The 15,660-nt window shown below is 41.6% G+C and overlaps 2 protein-coding genes and 1 long non-coding RNA gene across 4 annotated transcripts; 2 read left to right on the forward strand and 1 right to left on the reverse strand.

The window, feature by feature from the left end:
- The first annotated feature begins 1,153 nt into the window (after window positions 1-1,153).
- On the forward strand, window positions 1,154-5,522 carry LOC127784775 (uncharacterized). Of its 2 annotated transcripts, XR_008019591.1 has the most exons (4): window positions 1,154-1,313; window positions 1,430-2,376; window positions 2,459-2,521; window positions 5,219-5,522. It is a non-coding gene; the product is annotated as an uncharacterized LOC127784775 (long non-coding RNA). The 2 variants fall into 2 exon arrangements; XR_008019590.1 differs by having other exon boundaries at window positions 1,154-2,376.
- A 677-nt stretch (window positions 5,523-6,199) lies between these two features.
- On the forward strand, window positions 6,200-8,613 carry LOC127784774 (peptidyl-prolyl cis-trans isomerase CYP21-1). The gene is made up of 7 exons (XM_052312143.1): window positions 6,200-6,407; window positions 7,043-7,118; window positions 7,259-7,306; window positions 7,545-7,568; window positions 7,662-7,844; window positions 8,024-8,099; window positions 8,174-8,613. Exons 1-7 carry the CDS (start codon window positions 6,330-6,332, stop codon window positions 8,334-8,336), a joined length of 648 nt encoding a protein of 215 aa, XP_052168103.1. The 5' UTR covers window positions 6,200-6,329; the 3' UTR covers window positions 8,337-8,613.
- Window positions 8,614-10,143: 1,530 nt separating this feature from the next.
- Window positions 10,144-12,504, reverse strand: LOC127784006 (ribonuclease 3-like). The gene is made up of 4 exons (XM_052311176.1): window positions 12,333-12,504; window positions 11,473-11,634; window positions 11,155-11,347; window positions 10,144-10,690 (listed from the first exon to the last, which is right to left on the reverse strand). Exons 1-4 carry the CDS (start codon window positions 12,444-12,446, stop codon window positions 10,401-10,403), a joined length of 759 nt encoding a protein of 252 aa, XP_052167136.1. The 5' UTR covers window positions 12,447-12,504; the 3' UTR covers window positions 10,144-10,400.
- Window positions 12,505-15,660: the final 3,156 nt, after the last annotated feature.

Below are 15,660 nucleotides of genomic sequence, written 5' to 3' on the forward strand. Positions count from 1 at the left end.
ATATAGCACTTATGGCTAATCATGGACTAATTAGCTCAAAAGATTCGTCTCGTGATTTCCATGCAAACTGTGCAATTAGTTTTTTTATCTATATTTAATGTGTTTATACGTGTGTCAAAAGATTTGATGTAATATTTTTGGGTAATTTTTTTAACTAAACAAGGCCTAAAGAGTAGACCTAAACATGCATTGGTGGAAGGGGAGCCTATCAGAATTGGTGATTTAAAGAAGAAAGTGATTAAGGAAGATGGTCCTAATTAGGAAGACGAACTTGCGCATTAATTAGCCAGATTAGGAAGGCAGGTTGCGTCTAACTTTCCCTTTCCAGCCCTCTTCGTCTCCGGTGTCTCCGCCTCGGAAAAACTCCGCAAAACCCTCACTCACTCACTCCACGGCGGGGGTCACCTCACCAGTCACCACCCGCAATGGAGGAAGGCGACGGCGTCGTCATGCCCTCCCCTGCTCCCACCTCGCCGCCGTCGCCTCCACCGCCACCGCGACCTTCCGCACCCGCAGCTACGGGAGGCGTCGCCGGCCGCGTCGGCGACTCGCCTTCATCGCCGCTCGAGGCGGAACTGACGGCGTTGTCGTCGTCCCCGTCCGCGACGAATCGGGACCGCTCCTCCCCGCCTCCGAGTCCGAGCTCCTTCGTCTCCCCCACCTCCCCGACGCCGGGAGCCGCAGGCGTCCCCGTCTCGCCGTCGACATGTCCGACGCAGCCGGCACCAACGGTCGTGTCATCCCCTTCCGCGGCTTCTCGGGAAGGCCACGTCTCAGCTGTCACTCCGCCTCCCGGAAGCCCGCAGCCGCAGAAGGCCCTCCCTCTCCAACGCCGCCCTCGCCCGGCCGTGGAAAGGGACGCCATCGGCGATGCCAACTCGCCGTCGCTGCCCTCCTTGCCGCCTCGGAGCCGCTCCACCTCCCCTCCCTCCCCAACGCCGCCCTCGCCCGTGGTAGGGGACACCATCGGCGGCGCCAGCTCGCCGTCGCTGCCCTCCTCGGCGGTTCGGGAGCGCTCCACCTCGCCGCCTCGGAGCCGCTCAACCTCGCCGCCTCGGAGCTGCTCCACCTCCCCTCCCTCCCCAATGCCGTCGCTATTCTCGGTGGTTCGGGAGAGCTCCTCCACCTCTCCCGCCTCTTCATCTCCCACAGCCCCTCCTACCGGAGCTCCATTCAATCCAACAATTGACTTGAAGGCAAACAACACCAAGATGTCTGCTATGGAGAGGGAGGAAAAAGGGAAGAGGAGGAATATATGTGAGGGTGCTGAGGCTATGTTCAAACTTGAGGCTGTATTGAAGGAAGAAGAGGAGGTGAGAGTGAGACACTCAGTACAGAAGCTTCTTAGGCTGTGTTTAGTTCAGCGCAAAGTTTGGATTTTGGTTGAAATTGGAGATGATGTGACTGAAAAGTTGTGTGTGTATGACAGGTTGATGTGATGGAAAAGGACTGAAGTTTGGATCCAAACTTTGGATCTAAACACAGCCTTAATGAACAAGCAGCATCTATGGATAGAATTCAGGATCTGTTGAAGCAAGAAGAGCAGTTAAAGCAGTCACTACAGGAGCTTTTTGAGGCACATGCAACAGTTAAGGCTAGAATTGATAAGGTTCATACTCAGGTTGAGAAAGATGAGGAAGAATTAGAGAAATTACGTCTGGTCGAGAGACAAGCCATGTCCCGAGCTGACAAAATCCGTCGTGATGCTGAGATTGCCAAAGCAAATGCCAATGAATTCGAAAAGAAAGCCAACCAGCTCCAAATAATAGCAGACATTGAAACGGAGAGAGAGCAATCTGCAAAAAAGAAAGAGCAAGCTGCACATGATAGACTTCGTGATGCAAGTACAGCAAGAATTGTGGCCATAGATCACACTAAGTGCATTAATGGTAGAAGTAAAGATATTGAAGATTGGACTGAAGCTATTGAGGAGCGCCAGAAAAGACTTGAAGAGGAGAAGAACCGGTGCAAAAGGTTGATTAGTATATTTTGGGCACTTGGAATAGTACACTTTTGCTTGTTTTGGGTGAAGTTTGGGCTGAAAAAGCACGAGAAAGAACTGGGATCTTCAGTAGGCTGGATCGAGGGATTCTGTTATGTGCTTGTGTTGTCCCTTTTCGTTTTTTGCAAGTCCTTCATTGGCACTCGTTTGAAGTTCAAGCCAGACCGAAGGGCAGAATGGGCTTCTGTGACATAACATGCGTTATCCCTTTTTATTTTTGAGGGTATATTAAATACCGCTATGGGAGAATGTACAGGATGTACCGTTGCATTGGTGGTAGCTCACTTATGCGCTTTTGGCGTTGAAGTGATAGGTGCAATGATATTTCAACTGAAATTTAAAATTGGATCCTCATTTGAATCATTTGATGTATGGTAAGTGAAAATAACACGTTTGGGAGTTTATTCATTTTTTAAAAAAAATTTAGGCCTCTCTTAACATGCTCTATTTTTGTAGAGCATGGAAGTGGGAAGAAAGTTGCTGAAGGGCTCTACTGTTGATCATGCATTATATCTTAAGGTAAAGAGTTAATCCTTTCATGGAACTGCTACTATTTGTTTCTAGTTTAGCAATTTCATGTGCACTGTATGGAAGTAACTGCCCTGCTCCTAAATGCTCAACTTATTGGCATGTGTGTTTTATTTATTTGGTATTTAACAAGTAGGCGCTAGACATTTCATATTGGCATATTATATGGTTTAAAGTAATTATTACTCCTACTAGGTATAAAAAGCTTGTGTGAGATTCGAACTTTGGCATGTGTGTTTTATTTATTTTGTACTAACAAGTAGGCGCTAGACATTTCATATTGGCATATTATATGGTTGAAAGTAATTACTAGGTAAAAAAAGCTTGTGTGGGATTCGAACTCTGGTCTCCCAGCATACGTTGCTCTCCCCTAGCCAGTATAGCAGTGTAGTTGTTGCGATTAATTGGGAAAATTTGATTTATTTGATCGGTTTTTGACCAGCAACGAACCGGAAGAACTGGCGGTCAGACTGCTCAACCCACGAACTATGTTATGAACCTGCATGATTCAAAAGGGATATGTGTGGATATGAGTATTACATTATTGAAACAGTAAAAATTAACTCTTCATGATAATAATGTAGGTTGATTGGATGCATATATACTATTCAACTCTTGCCCCGGTAAAAATCCAAGGAAATTTTACCCACCAGATCATGTTGTTTTTACTTGATTGAAAACCAAGATTTTTTTTTCCGTTGGCATCCACAAACCAAAAAAAGTAGCAACTTTACGCACTGAATCATGTTGTTTGTACCACAAGCAACTACAGTGGATTTCTTTTATGTATATATAACAATAGATGGTTTTTGAGCAATCGTTTTGTACACTGTAAACTGATTTTAAATGTAGTTTTTATGCTTTAGAACAATATCCATGCAGTTTATGCTTGTATCAGTGAATTTAGGAATGATGATCTTCAGTCTGCAAGTTATTTCTTTGGATAAAATCCTTATTGTACCCTGAACTTACTTTATAGTCATTTCATTAATAGAAATGAGATTCAAAGTTACAAGATTTTAGGTTAAGTGAGAGAGAGAAAAGGAAAGAAAGAACAAGATTACAGAGATACAGGGTGAGAGGAAAAATAAAGAGAAAAAAAAGGGGGTGGGGGTGGATTTACAGGGGTATAAACAGCAGGCTGTTGCCTATGACAGCCTCGCACACCAAGATTGAATTTCGTGGCTAGTTCCTGCGTTGCTTCGCAGACACCATAGCTTTAGGGTATCACAGATTTGTTGTGTGATGTTCTGAAAATGGTCCATCTGTCTTTCGAAGACCATGTTGTTTCACGATTTCCACAGCGTGTAAGCACATGCTGCAAACCAGATTGGTTCTAACCTTTTTGTTGATTGGGTCCTGTCAATGACTGCTTGGATGAAGTCAGAGATTGTTTCAGATCTTTTGGCCAAATGCATGTCCTAATCTTTTCCAAAGGTTGTTTGCATTTCTGCATCTTAGGATAATGTGGTCCGCTGATTCCAGGGCCGGGTAGATTGGGCAGTGGGGATCATTACTCCATTTTTTGTTGACCATATTGGCTTTGGTATTTAATCTCTCTCTAAAAGCTAGCCACAGGAATACCTTGCAGTTTGAGGAATTGTGTAGATCCATATGTAATCAGCCGGATTCCAAAGGGATCCATGAAAAGTCAGCAGTCTATAAGCATTTGCCGTTGAGATCAAAGGCTTGGGATACAGGAGTTCTCTTGTGTCTGCTGTCTCTGGAGAGGGGCTTAGATTTTGCAGGTTTTGTAATAGTGCTTGTAACTCTGTTTCTGCCTGGTAGGAGAGGTTGGGATGGAGCTGTAGCTGCCAAGTATTGTGACTAAATTGTGATTCAACTGTGCACTCCTTGTTTATGGCAAAAGAGAACAGAACTGGGTAGGTATATTCCAGACGTTGTGGCATCCATTGGTCTTTCCAAAATAGAGTTGTTCTGCCAAACCCAAGCTTTACCTGTGTTACTGAGCTTAGGATCTAGAAGCGAGATAGAATTTCATGTGGAGATTTTCATGTTTTATCATGCCTTCTGAAGATTTTAGTGTTGCCCAGAAATATGGTGGTGATGGGTTTGTGGGGAATTAAACATAATTGAAATGCACACCATGGCTTCTCTATAGATTAGATCTGGTGGTGTAAGTCTTGGAAGAGAGAAATGAAATTGACCTAGCCACCTAGAAGAATCTCAGATTTTGTAGTGCCATCAGTACTGAAAGTAAACACAGCGTTGCTCCTACCCTTTAAACATGTCTTTTCATTTTTCCTTGGTTGATGCCTTCCCTGAGTTCCCTCTTAAACCAAACACATGGTTTGCATTATACTCCCTCCGTTTCACAATGTAATTCATTCTAGCATTTCCCATATTTATATTGATGTTAATGAATGTAGACATATATATGTCTAGATTCATTAACATCAATATGAATGTGAGAAATGCTAGAATGACTTACATTGTGAAACGGAGGAAGTAACTTGCAGAGGTATAATGCTATGAAGGTATTGCTGATAGCATATCTACTCATGCCAGATCCTATCAAAAAAGAAGGAAAAGAAAGAAAAAGAAAACAAAAGGATAATCCATGCATGAAACCTGAAGCATATATAGTGATTTTTTATGAAATTCTTATACCAATTGGCTATGTAGCTTATGTGGTTTACTCATGTTTGATTTTTTTTTTCTTTATAGGATGAAGAGGAGGGTTATTGATGAATTCAAGTTTTGGGATGCATGGTGTCGATTCTTCAGTTCTGGGAGGGATATTCTGAAGCTACATGATATTTGAGAATGATGCAATTTTGTTCGGAGATCTTCAGCCTCGCAGACTGCTAGCTCCTATTAAAAAACTAAATAGAACCTTTGTCTTGTATGACAGCTTCTGTCGCCTGCCTGGGTGTTAGGCGGTTGGATCCAATCAGAACACAGTTGCTAGCTGTGAATGTCAAAAAAATGATTTAAACTTTTTTATTTAGGAATTGGAGATTTGGGGGCATCTCCACTGGTTATCTGCATGCAGGTGCCTGGAGAATTGAAGATAGATCGGGCCGCCGCCGACTTATCAAACAAATCCTTTTGTTACCTGCGATACCCTTTTTACAGTGCAGCCTGGCCCCTCTCCCCGCCGGCCACCGCCCAATCGCCCATCGCAGCTTCAGCGCCCGCTCCCCTGCCCGCCGCCGCTCCCTGTGGACGAATGAAGGTGAAGAGAACGGGGAGAGAGGGAGGTGGAAGAAGGGAAGGATAGATGATGTCATGTGGGCCTCACATGTTAGTAGGTCCCATAATTTTTTTTAATAACAAAAGGGTCTCACGTATATTTCTTAAGTCTAATGCCACATGAGACGTCATGACAGCGAAACCGTCCTTTAAAATTGTTAAGAGAGTCAAATTGCATCGGCTTTAATAATTATAAAGGTTTGAGATATTCGGTGTTGTGATTGAGGGGTAAGAGTAAGTTTCGGCCACCAGTCAAGGGAGTCAAAGTGAACTTAATGCGCGGCTCTGGCTCATTTCGATTTGTATCGGTGCGGCGCGGAGCGAGTCCCTCGTCCTCTTTAATGGGCCATAAAGTGGGCCCAACATTTTGAGAAGGATTGGAAAGCCAAAAAGCCCATTCCACGGAGGCGGAGGGCGTCGTCTGCTTCATCGCCGATCTCGTCTCCGCCGCGAGTGAATCGCCCCCCCCCCCCCCCCCCCCCAACCCAAACCGGGAGGGCGGCTGCTCTCGCCTGCAGATTTGCGCCGTCGTTGCGGCGAATTGGTGAGATAGAAGTGTCCAACTACCCGCCCCTGGTTCGCGATGCTGCGGAAGGTGTCCGTCGCCTTCCTCGCCTGCGCCGCCCTCTACCTCGCCTTCGCCGCCTACTCCCGCCGCGAGGTATGATGGGCTTTTTCTTACAGTTGGGGACGGATTCGTTCGATTCGGTTGATCAGCGCGGCAATTCTTGGCTTCGTTGGGAGTGGAAACGGGACGGGATTAGACTGGATCTTTCTGTTCCACTGTTGATTTGTTCTACATGATGCAGTTGGGTTTTAGCTGCTCGCAGTACCATTCTGCAATGTGATGTGTGCAATTAGTATGCTCGTATTATGCTGCTCGAGATGCTTCAGTAGCTAGACGATATTGTTTACTAGTAGGATTGTAGAGAACACCATCCCCATCAATCGTTTAGGGAAATGACTTTTTTCTCACCGGGCCAGAAGGGAACGACTTAAAGCAAGGAATACATATATATGCGAGTTGCTGGCATCTGACTACATAATGATTTCTGTTTTGCTGACAACAGTAGCCTTATTGTACAATGAGTTGAACCTCATGACTATGGGCATCACTTCTTGTCTCAAGATTAGAACATGGTGTTTAGATTCTGAAAAATATGTAGACGAGGGACGCTCGTTTCGTTTTGTGGACGATCTGGGAGATAGGTTCTGGCCTCGGTTACGGTGGTAGTGACTAGTGAGATGATGATTCAATGTTACAGAATATTTATTCTTCTTTCTCACCTTGTACAGAGCCTTGGAGAGGTTCGATTACCTGCAGTTACTAACAGGGTATACTTGGATGTGGAAATCGATGGGCAACATATAGGTATATCACTATATCATCATGACAATCTGTCTTGGATGTTCCAATGGAAAGAATAAAACTTGTTGCTTGCACCGTTACTATACATGTCACTCAGCTTAAGCCCTGGTTAACCTAATTCTTGTGTGCTCCCCTCATTACAGGTAGAATTGTCATTGGCCTTTATGGAGATGTTGTGCCAAAAACAGTTGGTAATCTTACGCCCATTCTTTTCTTCATCATGTTTATTTACAAACTTGAGATTATAATCCTTTGGAGACAGTGGCGTAGCAGATTATGGAATTCTTATGTTTTGTTTGTGTGGACAATAAATCTCCCCTTGAAGATACTTTGATTATCATTTGTATAATATAGTTTGTCCCACTTGTTTGCTACTGTAATATAAATTGGCAATAATAGCTTGTTGATTTTTTATTCCTCATTTTGCAGCAAATTTTAGGGCTCTTTGTACAGGTATTTCTTCTTCCTAGATCTATTCCTGTTACAGCTGAAATTCAACCTTCTGTTCACATGATTATCCATATTGCACTCTGTTCACTATTGCAGGAGAAGAGGGCATTGGGCCCAAGGGTAAATCTCTTCACTATAAAGGATCAAGATTTCATCGTATTATCCCAGGCTTCATGATTCAGGGTGGGGACATAGTTAGAGGTGATGGAAAAGGAAGTGAGTCTATATATGGGGGCACCTTCCCAGATGAGAATTTCATAGTAAAACATACACATCCAGGTCAGAAATTCAGAATGCTTAACCGATTTGTACTTTCTACTTTACCTTTATTTATGAGTTATATGTATCGCTAAGTTGCACATTTTTCTCCTATACATGGAGCATAGATTTTTAGATATTCTTTATGCATGCTCTGCCCTGTTTCTGATTCTCTCTCTTGGTCTGCTGTCATCATGCAGGTGTTATTGCCATGGCAAATTCTGGACCCGATTCCAATGGATCGCAGTTTTACATTACCACAATCAAGACCAGCTGGTAAGTTCTATTACGCTATAAGTTACCAGTGATCAATCTAGATGGCACAACTCCTGAAATTATAAGTACCACAGGTTGGATGGGGAGCATGTTGTATTTGGCAGGGTGATTCAGGGAATGGATTATGTGTACGCCATTGAAGGGGGTGCTGGAACTTACAATGGCAAGCCTAGGAAGAAAGTTGTAATCACCGACTCTGGTGAGATACCGAAGGAGAAATGGGCTGAAGAAGTGTAGGCTGTTTTGTGCTTTGGTTTGCTTTGTACTTTTTGGGCAGCAGGTGCAATTTTACATTACCACAAATCAGGCAAGGCGTCTAAAATGTTGTACATTATAGTTAGTTCATACTCAATCGAATCCCACTTGCTGACACTGATTACTCAGTGAATTCTGCACTGTGATGAAGATGAACACACATATTCTCAGTTTCTCATGATGGTTTAGCAAGGTAGAACTGTCTTTTGTAATGCTTCATTTTTTTAAGGCAATCTGTAATGCTTTGTTTGGTATTGCAGTGGTTTATAGCAATCCCTGTAAATTTCTATTTTTGATGAAAATAGTTAGTGCTGTTATTTTTGGGAACTAATTACAATGCACAATACTGGTTGGCCTACTCACTCAGATCAATTTATGAAAATTTGCACGTGTATGTTGTCTTGTCATACGATCTCTCAAAATAATACAGAAGGCGAAACCATTGAAAGGACTCAGAAAGTTGTGGCCACTGCTCCCCAAATTTACCACGGGTGCCTTTCTGAAATGACTGGTCTGCACACTGCACGGTTCAATTTTCCGTTGTTTTCATCATATATACTTCAATGTTGCTAATATCTGCATGGTGCTGAATGTATTGGATGATCGGAGCTAATGTCTACTTTCTGGATAGAGTTTGTTTCTTTAATTATTTTTTTAACATGGAATACCTTTTAATTATACTTAGTACAAGTTACGACATAGCAATATAGAAATTTCTCTAAATATATTGAAGCTTGGATGAATTTTTTTCCGGTAATTTTTGCGTTGCCAGTTTTTATCAATAGAGAAAAAATGTTGAGTCATTTTTCAGAAAGGAAAAACTCTGGAGTAAAAAAACGCACATTTTTTGTTTGCGTCGCTATCATTTCGTTGTAGTGCTTTGATTTTTAAAGCGACACGACGACTTCCAACCGTCCAGCTCCACATAACTGCTACTATCATGTTGGTTGTGCCTAGATCTTTCGACTAATTCAATTTTGGATTTACTCATCAAACCAAATTAAGCTGTTCGCGACAGTTTGGACCATGCATGACACCTGGTAACAAGCACGTGCGTGAATCTCCCGATAATTCGATTATTTCAATGTTGGATTTACTCTCATCAAAGTAGATTGCGACGGGTTTGATCATGGCATTTGTGTAATGTGCGTGAAACGAATTCATGCAAAGCCGAGCATAGGTATACGATCAGGACGAAACTAACAACCGAGTGGTCGTTATGCAATTGCACGTCGTACACGTACGTACGCCGCGCTCGATCGATCGGTGGTATTTTCACCGACATATGCTGATATGCATGTAGTGATAATCAGTAGTGGAGCTACGAATTTTATGAAATCTGAGCAAGTCTAACTAAAACGGTTACCACTTACGTATTGTTTATATGCTATTTTTTCTATCAAATTGAACGTGGAACATTTTTTAAATAAAAGCATAGCTCAATATTATCCCAAATTAATGGTTCTCCTCCGTTTCAGGTTATAAGACGTTTTGACTTTGGTCAAAGTCAATCTGTTTCAAGTTTGACTAAGTTTACAAAAAAATAAAAATATTTTCAACCCAAGACAAATTTATTACGAAAATATATTCAATTATTGATTTAATGAAACTAATTTGGTGTTATAAATATTACTATATTTATCTGTAAACTTTGTTAAACTTGTCCACCTCTGTCAAAATGTCTTATAACCTGAAACGGAGAGAGTGCTTAACATAATTGTCCATGCCACATCTTCTCTCTAATTTTTTTTTTTTGGCAAGGAGGAGGACCAAGAGCACAAAAAGTTCATAATACAACACGTTATATATTCATAATATATCCATTCACCTCACAGGTGTGCACAAGACTTGCACAAGTAATACATAACATATGCGGTACAATACTTCATATATAGTATTGCACATATTATTCAGCGGGCACAACAATATATAAAAGTTGCGCGATTTATTCACCCAAAGCAACAAGCTAAGCATATGCTACATGCTCTTAGGACAGGTTGATCAAATAGATCATGGCAGCTTAGCTAGCAAATTAAAGGCTCTTACTTAGGCCAACACAGTTTCAGTGGGCATCACGATGTTAGCAGCAGATGTGGTGTTGAGCATCCAGGTGTGGAACGGATGGAAGAGCACCTCGGCTGGGCAGCTGAGGTTGGGCAGGACAGGGCAGTCGATGAAGCTCTTGGCATCCTTGTCAACGCAGAGGTAGATCTCATACAACTGCTTCTTCCCAAATGGCCCGTCCCTGCACTGCACTCCTGGTGTCACACCCAGCTTCTGGTTCACGGCCCACTTGATGAACGCCGTGTTGTACAGTTGGTAGTCCGGCTTGATGCCTATTCATCCATCGGCCCAAAAAGCATTAAGATTTACCTCGGTTTTCGTTAGCACGCTTTTCAAGCTACTAATGGTGTGTTCCGTTCTATATAAAAGTCGCCTTAAAATATCAAGTATATCCATTTGTTAAAATTATAATAATTAAAACTTAATTAATCTTTCCTAAAAAAACTTAATTAATCACGTGCTAATAGCTTTTTCGTTTTACGTGCGTTAACTTAATCTTCATCTTCATTAGTTTCAAACACCACCTAACTAACCGTCCGGCTTGCTTGGTGACATACATTTTGCATAAATTATATATGTATTTTCTACGTTCATGAAAAAATATTTCATAATCCTAGCTATAACCTTGGATATATACTTGTCCAGGGATAGTTAAGATTTGATTGATTCTTTTTTAAGCCGAGAGTTATGTTAATTCAGTTTTTGTAATTTGTGACGGTATGATTTGTACATGTACCTTGTTCGGCGAGAGCAGAGAGAATATCTGCGCTCTTTCTGAGCTGAAGACCGGCCTTGAAGTAGTCCAACTCCTTGAGGCCGGAGCAGACGCCATAGCTGTTCCACTCGCTCTTCCATGAGTTCACGCCGTCGGTGCGGGGACACTTGATGTTGCTCCAGTAGTGGTTCAGGTTGTTCTCGATTGAGTCTAGCTGCAATATATATGTCGCGTTGTATATGCATGCATCATATAAATATTATTATTATACATGTATATATTTACAGACATGAAGCTAACTAAATGAGACTGCTAGCTTGTAAATTAATGTGTGCTAACCTTGTTAATGTCGAAAGGATTGTCGGAGTTGCACCTGACAACAGCTGTGTTCTCTGACGAGTCAAAGGTCATGAAGCTCTTGACGAAGAAATCTTCTGACGGGTAACCATACTTGGGCACGCAACAACCATACTCGCTGTCAGTGCAGTATGCTCCAGGCCACTGCAGGCACGAATGCGAATCGATTTATACTCAGTGCAGTATGAGCTATTGAGCTAGAGATCATTTATATTTGCTCTGCATTTCAGTTTGAAAATTTCCCCCTCGTTTGGGGCTGAGTCCTGAATCCTATGAGATATATATCTTCTACTGGTTTTACGTACTATTGATATGAGTATGCTCTAAATCAACATTGTTGAAACTTCATCAGACTTTTGTCATATATATCACAGTAGATTTTGTCGATATTGTCTTGCAGCTCCTGCTTGCTGTACATGTTCAAATATGTTGATGTGCTCGTTTGTGCTGCTTTCATTCTTTGACTTCCGTTTTAGCAAGAACACAGGACAGTAGCAAAATCTCGTACAGCTAATTTGTCCATTTAGGCTGTTTATGTGATATTAATATTTCTATTTTTTTTAAAAAAAAAGATGATATACTTGTTCTGAGGAAACTTTCATAATTTTACAAATTCTTAATTCACGTGAATAATAAGGTTAGATGCCAATAGTACATCATGTACAACATGCATATCCTTGAACAGAAGTTTTATGTAATACTAATAAGAATTACAAACATAGAATCTTTTTCATTAATTTGAATAAGAAAGTGTAAATAAGAAAAAGGTAGTCATAATTTATAACTAAACTAAATGCGTATCATTGCAAGAAGTTAAATATTTGATGATTCGCAGTTCATACCATGAGGATGAGATAATAAAAATCAAAGGGCGAGTCAGCATTGACGGTCTTGGCAGGTCCTGAAGCCGCAAGTAAGGCAAGAATTAGGCACAACAAAAATTTCCTCTGCTCCATAGTACTCTCTAGGCTTGTTTCTACAAGGAGAGAAATTTCTTCTTGCTTGTTGGTTGGCTGCCCAACCATTGTGAGGGTATTTATAGGCTCAGGTTGTGGGCAAGAGGCAAAGGAATGGACCTTTCATTTTTCTCCATCTTTTTTATGGTTTTTCAAGGGAACATGCATGACAATTTTGAATGTTAATTCATGGAGAATTTTTTATGGTTCTTAAATAGGTACCCTGAGTTATGTGTTTTTTAGTGTTAACTTTTTTGTGAAAAGAAGGCAGTATTAAGAAGAAACTTAATATCAAATTAATAAATAAGAAATATGCATCTAATTATGTGGAGTCCCTTAGAAAAGGTAGTAACGTAAACATTCTAGTTCAAGGCAAATTTGTCCTAACAGGCATCCACGGTGATTGATCAAATTAATGCCATAATCAATCACACCATCGATGCATAGATAGCGAACAGAGAGCTAGATAATTGGCACGCATAAAACTAATTGTGATTAGTGAATTTCGTAAAATTATCATTTTGCAACCGTTTTAACCTAACTTGTCATTAAATTGCTACAATAACATGTAACTTCTATTACATGGTGTAGCAATTTTATTAGAGGTTTGCACTTTTAGTTGACACATCTAGGTGCATTTGACATGTATGCCTAACATGAAACAACATGAATATTAATGCCTGTGTGTTCGATAGGTGAATCTAGATAATTATTGCTACTGTAAAAATAATTTTTGCACACCCCCTTATTTTCATAAATGGGCTATAAAAAGACCTGTCCACAAAAATATACGTGAAGAGCTGGTGGACCATTAATATTTTGCATGAAGCTAGGCGAGCCATCATGTGCATCCCCGCTGGCTGCACCCCTTTTCCCCGCACCTCCACGCCACTGTTTGGCTAATGGGATAGAGAAATGATTTCCCACCCGCTAAAAGACATCTTTAAATCCTAACCATTCATTCTCCCTCTTTCATTTAATCCTAACCCTTCATTCATTTCCTAATTCCAATCCCATCCTTCATTTCCCATTATCAAACACACCCCACCTTTTTATCTCCTCCTCTTCCTCCTTTTTTTCTCTTCTTCCCTTGACACTCCTCTCCTCCCCACCGTCCCCTCCACGCTGCCTCCCCCAGGACCGATTCGCTCCGCCTGCCATAATTGTCTCCTTTCACGCTCCTTGCCTCTTCCCCTTCCCTCTCCCTCTTCTTAGGACGGAGACGTGGATCCATGGCCTCATAAATGGCACAATAGGTTTCATGTGACGGCCACAACCACGGTAGCGGTGGATTTGCTGTATGCAGCCACGGGAGCGGTGGATCCATGGGCGACGGCTATTATTGTTTAAGTGTTTAGTATGTCTTTAAAATTATAGGAAATTAATAGTATTAGTTGTTTTATAAAATTTACTCAATTGTGCTACTTAATAAACAATGGATGTACGTAAATTGGAGTAAACTATCTTCACTCATACGGCCATACCTAACAATCAGGATGGACCAGGCCCACCTATTCACTCCAAGGAGAAATACATGCACGTGTCTATTCTGCCCTATCATTTTAGGCCCCATTCAAAGAAAATTTATAGGAATTTTAGAGGATTTTATTCCTATAGAAATTTTTCCTATAAAGCCCTTTGAATCAAAGGAATGAACCCTATGGAATCCTATGAAATTCCTATGGAATGTCTCTTCCTATACAAGTTTTGGAGGAATTTTAACAAGAGGTAGAACCTCATGAAAAAAATCCTTTGAGTCTTTATCTCTCCTCAAATTCCTGTGTTTTTCCTGTGGTCCAATCAAACGGTCATTTCTACATTTTTCCTGTGTTTTGCAATCCTCTGTTTTACACTTACATTCCTGTCAGAATCCTATGTTTTTCCTATTCCTCCGTTTTTTTATTCCTGTGATTCAAAGGGGCCCAATCTCCGTAAAATGTGCTCCCTGACATAGTCAAATTGAAAAGAAAGCTGTCGCTACTCGCTACCAGTCCCCCAGCTGCCTTGTGTCTCTCTCACAAGAACAATAATGATTCCCGTCGTTCACCTTGTATAAATCAGTTCATAAGAACGGTAAAAATGCTAGTGCTACTGCTTTCTTTATGTTGCTTTTCTAAAAGAGATATGGGTTGTTCAGATTAATATCATTTTAAACCGTATTATTTTTTAAAGTAAAGTTGCTAAATATGTGTATTCATTTAGTTTTTTAACAAACTCTAATAAATAGATAAAAAATACTGCGAAATTGCCAAATTGCTAAAATTTGGCAATATTACCAAATTGCTAAAATTTGGTAAGGTTCATTCGCTCATATCATTCACTAGCAGAGTAGGTACCTACTCTAGAGTATAGTGTACACCTCCAGAGAGATCAAGGCCTCATCTTTTCGCTTATGCTTATCAGCAAAATTTAAATTTTCAATTTTAGATTTGGAGCTGATATTGAATTATTTTCATCGAAGTTTTTTTTCAGCCTTTAATTTTAGATTGTTAAGAATACGTATATAAAAGTTCTATTTATAAATTACTTTTCGTTTGCAAATATGCCGTTTACGATGGCTCCGCAGATCGGAGCCAAATTATCTTTTTTTTTTTTGAAACCCCATCGGAGCCAAATTATGAACACGTACGATTCGTCGGATATTCGAGATGATGGCAATCTTGCGGCCGGAGATATCTCGAATCGTCCTAGCTCGCTGTCGCTGGTGTTGTGCGGACCGGGAGCGAGAGCCAGCGCGCGAGCGCCGCGTCAACAATCAATGTACGTCGTAGCTAGGAGGAGAGCGAGGTCGAGAGCGCGCGCGCGCGCGGTTGATGTCGCCGTCGTCAATAATTCGTCGGTTGGTTGATCGCGTCACGTCGCGTACGTGGCCCAGAGGCCCCGCGAGGTGAGAGGTGTGTGCCTCGATCGTGCACACATACGCGCGCGCCCGCGTCGCACCAGATCGGTAGAGTTTGCCGTCGAAAACGGCGTGCGCAAGATTGCACGTACGTTAGGCGGCTAGCTAGTGCGCTGTGCGGCTGGGTCCGGTCGAGTGGCAACAGCTACGAGCTGAAGAGATACATATGCAGGTGCAGGGCAGGTTTAATTAACTGCATTTCCTTACATGTACAGGTATTGGAAAGGTGAGAAAGGGAGTACTTTAAAACCACACAACGTACCCCCAAACATTTCCTGCACTAATACCCTAAAGCCATCCTATACTCACATCAAT

Source organism: Oryza glaberrima, chromosome 9, assembly GCF_000147395.1.
Source record: "Oryza glaberrima chromosome 9, OglaRS2, whole genome shotgun sequence".
Lineage (NCBI taxonomy): Eukaryota > Viridiplantae > Streptophyta > Magnoliopsida > Poales > Poaceae > Oryza > Oryza glaberrima.

What these genes read in the sequence shown, in the direction of transcription:
- LOC127784774 (XM_052312143.1), top strand. Translation starts at nt 6,330, where the DNA reads ATGCTGCGGAAGGTGTCCGTCGCCTTCCTCGCCTGCGCCGCCCTCTAC. An exon ending in CCGCCTACTCCCGCCGCGAG is followed by an intron (nt 6,408 to 7,042) that starts GTATGATGGGCT and finishes CACCTTGTACAG; the next exon opens with AGCCTTGGAGAGGTTCGATT. An exon ending in ACCACAATCAAGACCAGCTG is followed by an intron (nt 8,100 to 8,173) that starts GTAAGTTCTATT and finishes TAAGTACCACAG; the next exon opens with GTTGGATGGGGAGCATGTTG.
- LOC127784006 (XM_052311176.1), bottom strand. Translation starts at nt 12,446, where the DNA reads ATGGAGCAGAGGAAATTTTTGTTGTGCCTAATTCTTGCCTTACTTGCG. An exon ending in TTTATTATCTCATCCTCATG is followed by an intron (nt 11,635 to 12,332) that starts GTATGAACTGCG and finishes TCGTGCCTGCAG; the next exon opens with TGGCCTGGAGCATACTGCAC. An exon ending in ATCCTTTCGACATTAACAAG is followed by an intron (nt 11,348 to 11,472) that starts GTTAGCACACAT and finishes TATATATTGCAG; the next exon opens with CTAGACTCAATCGAGAACAA.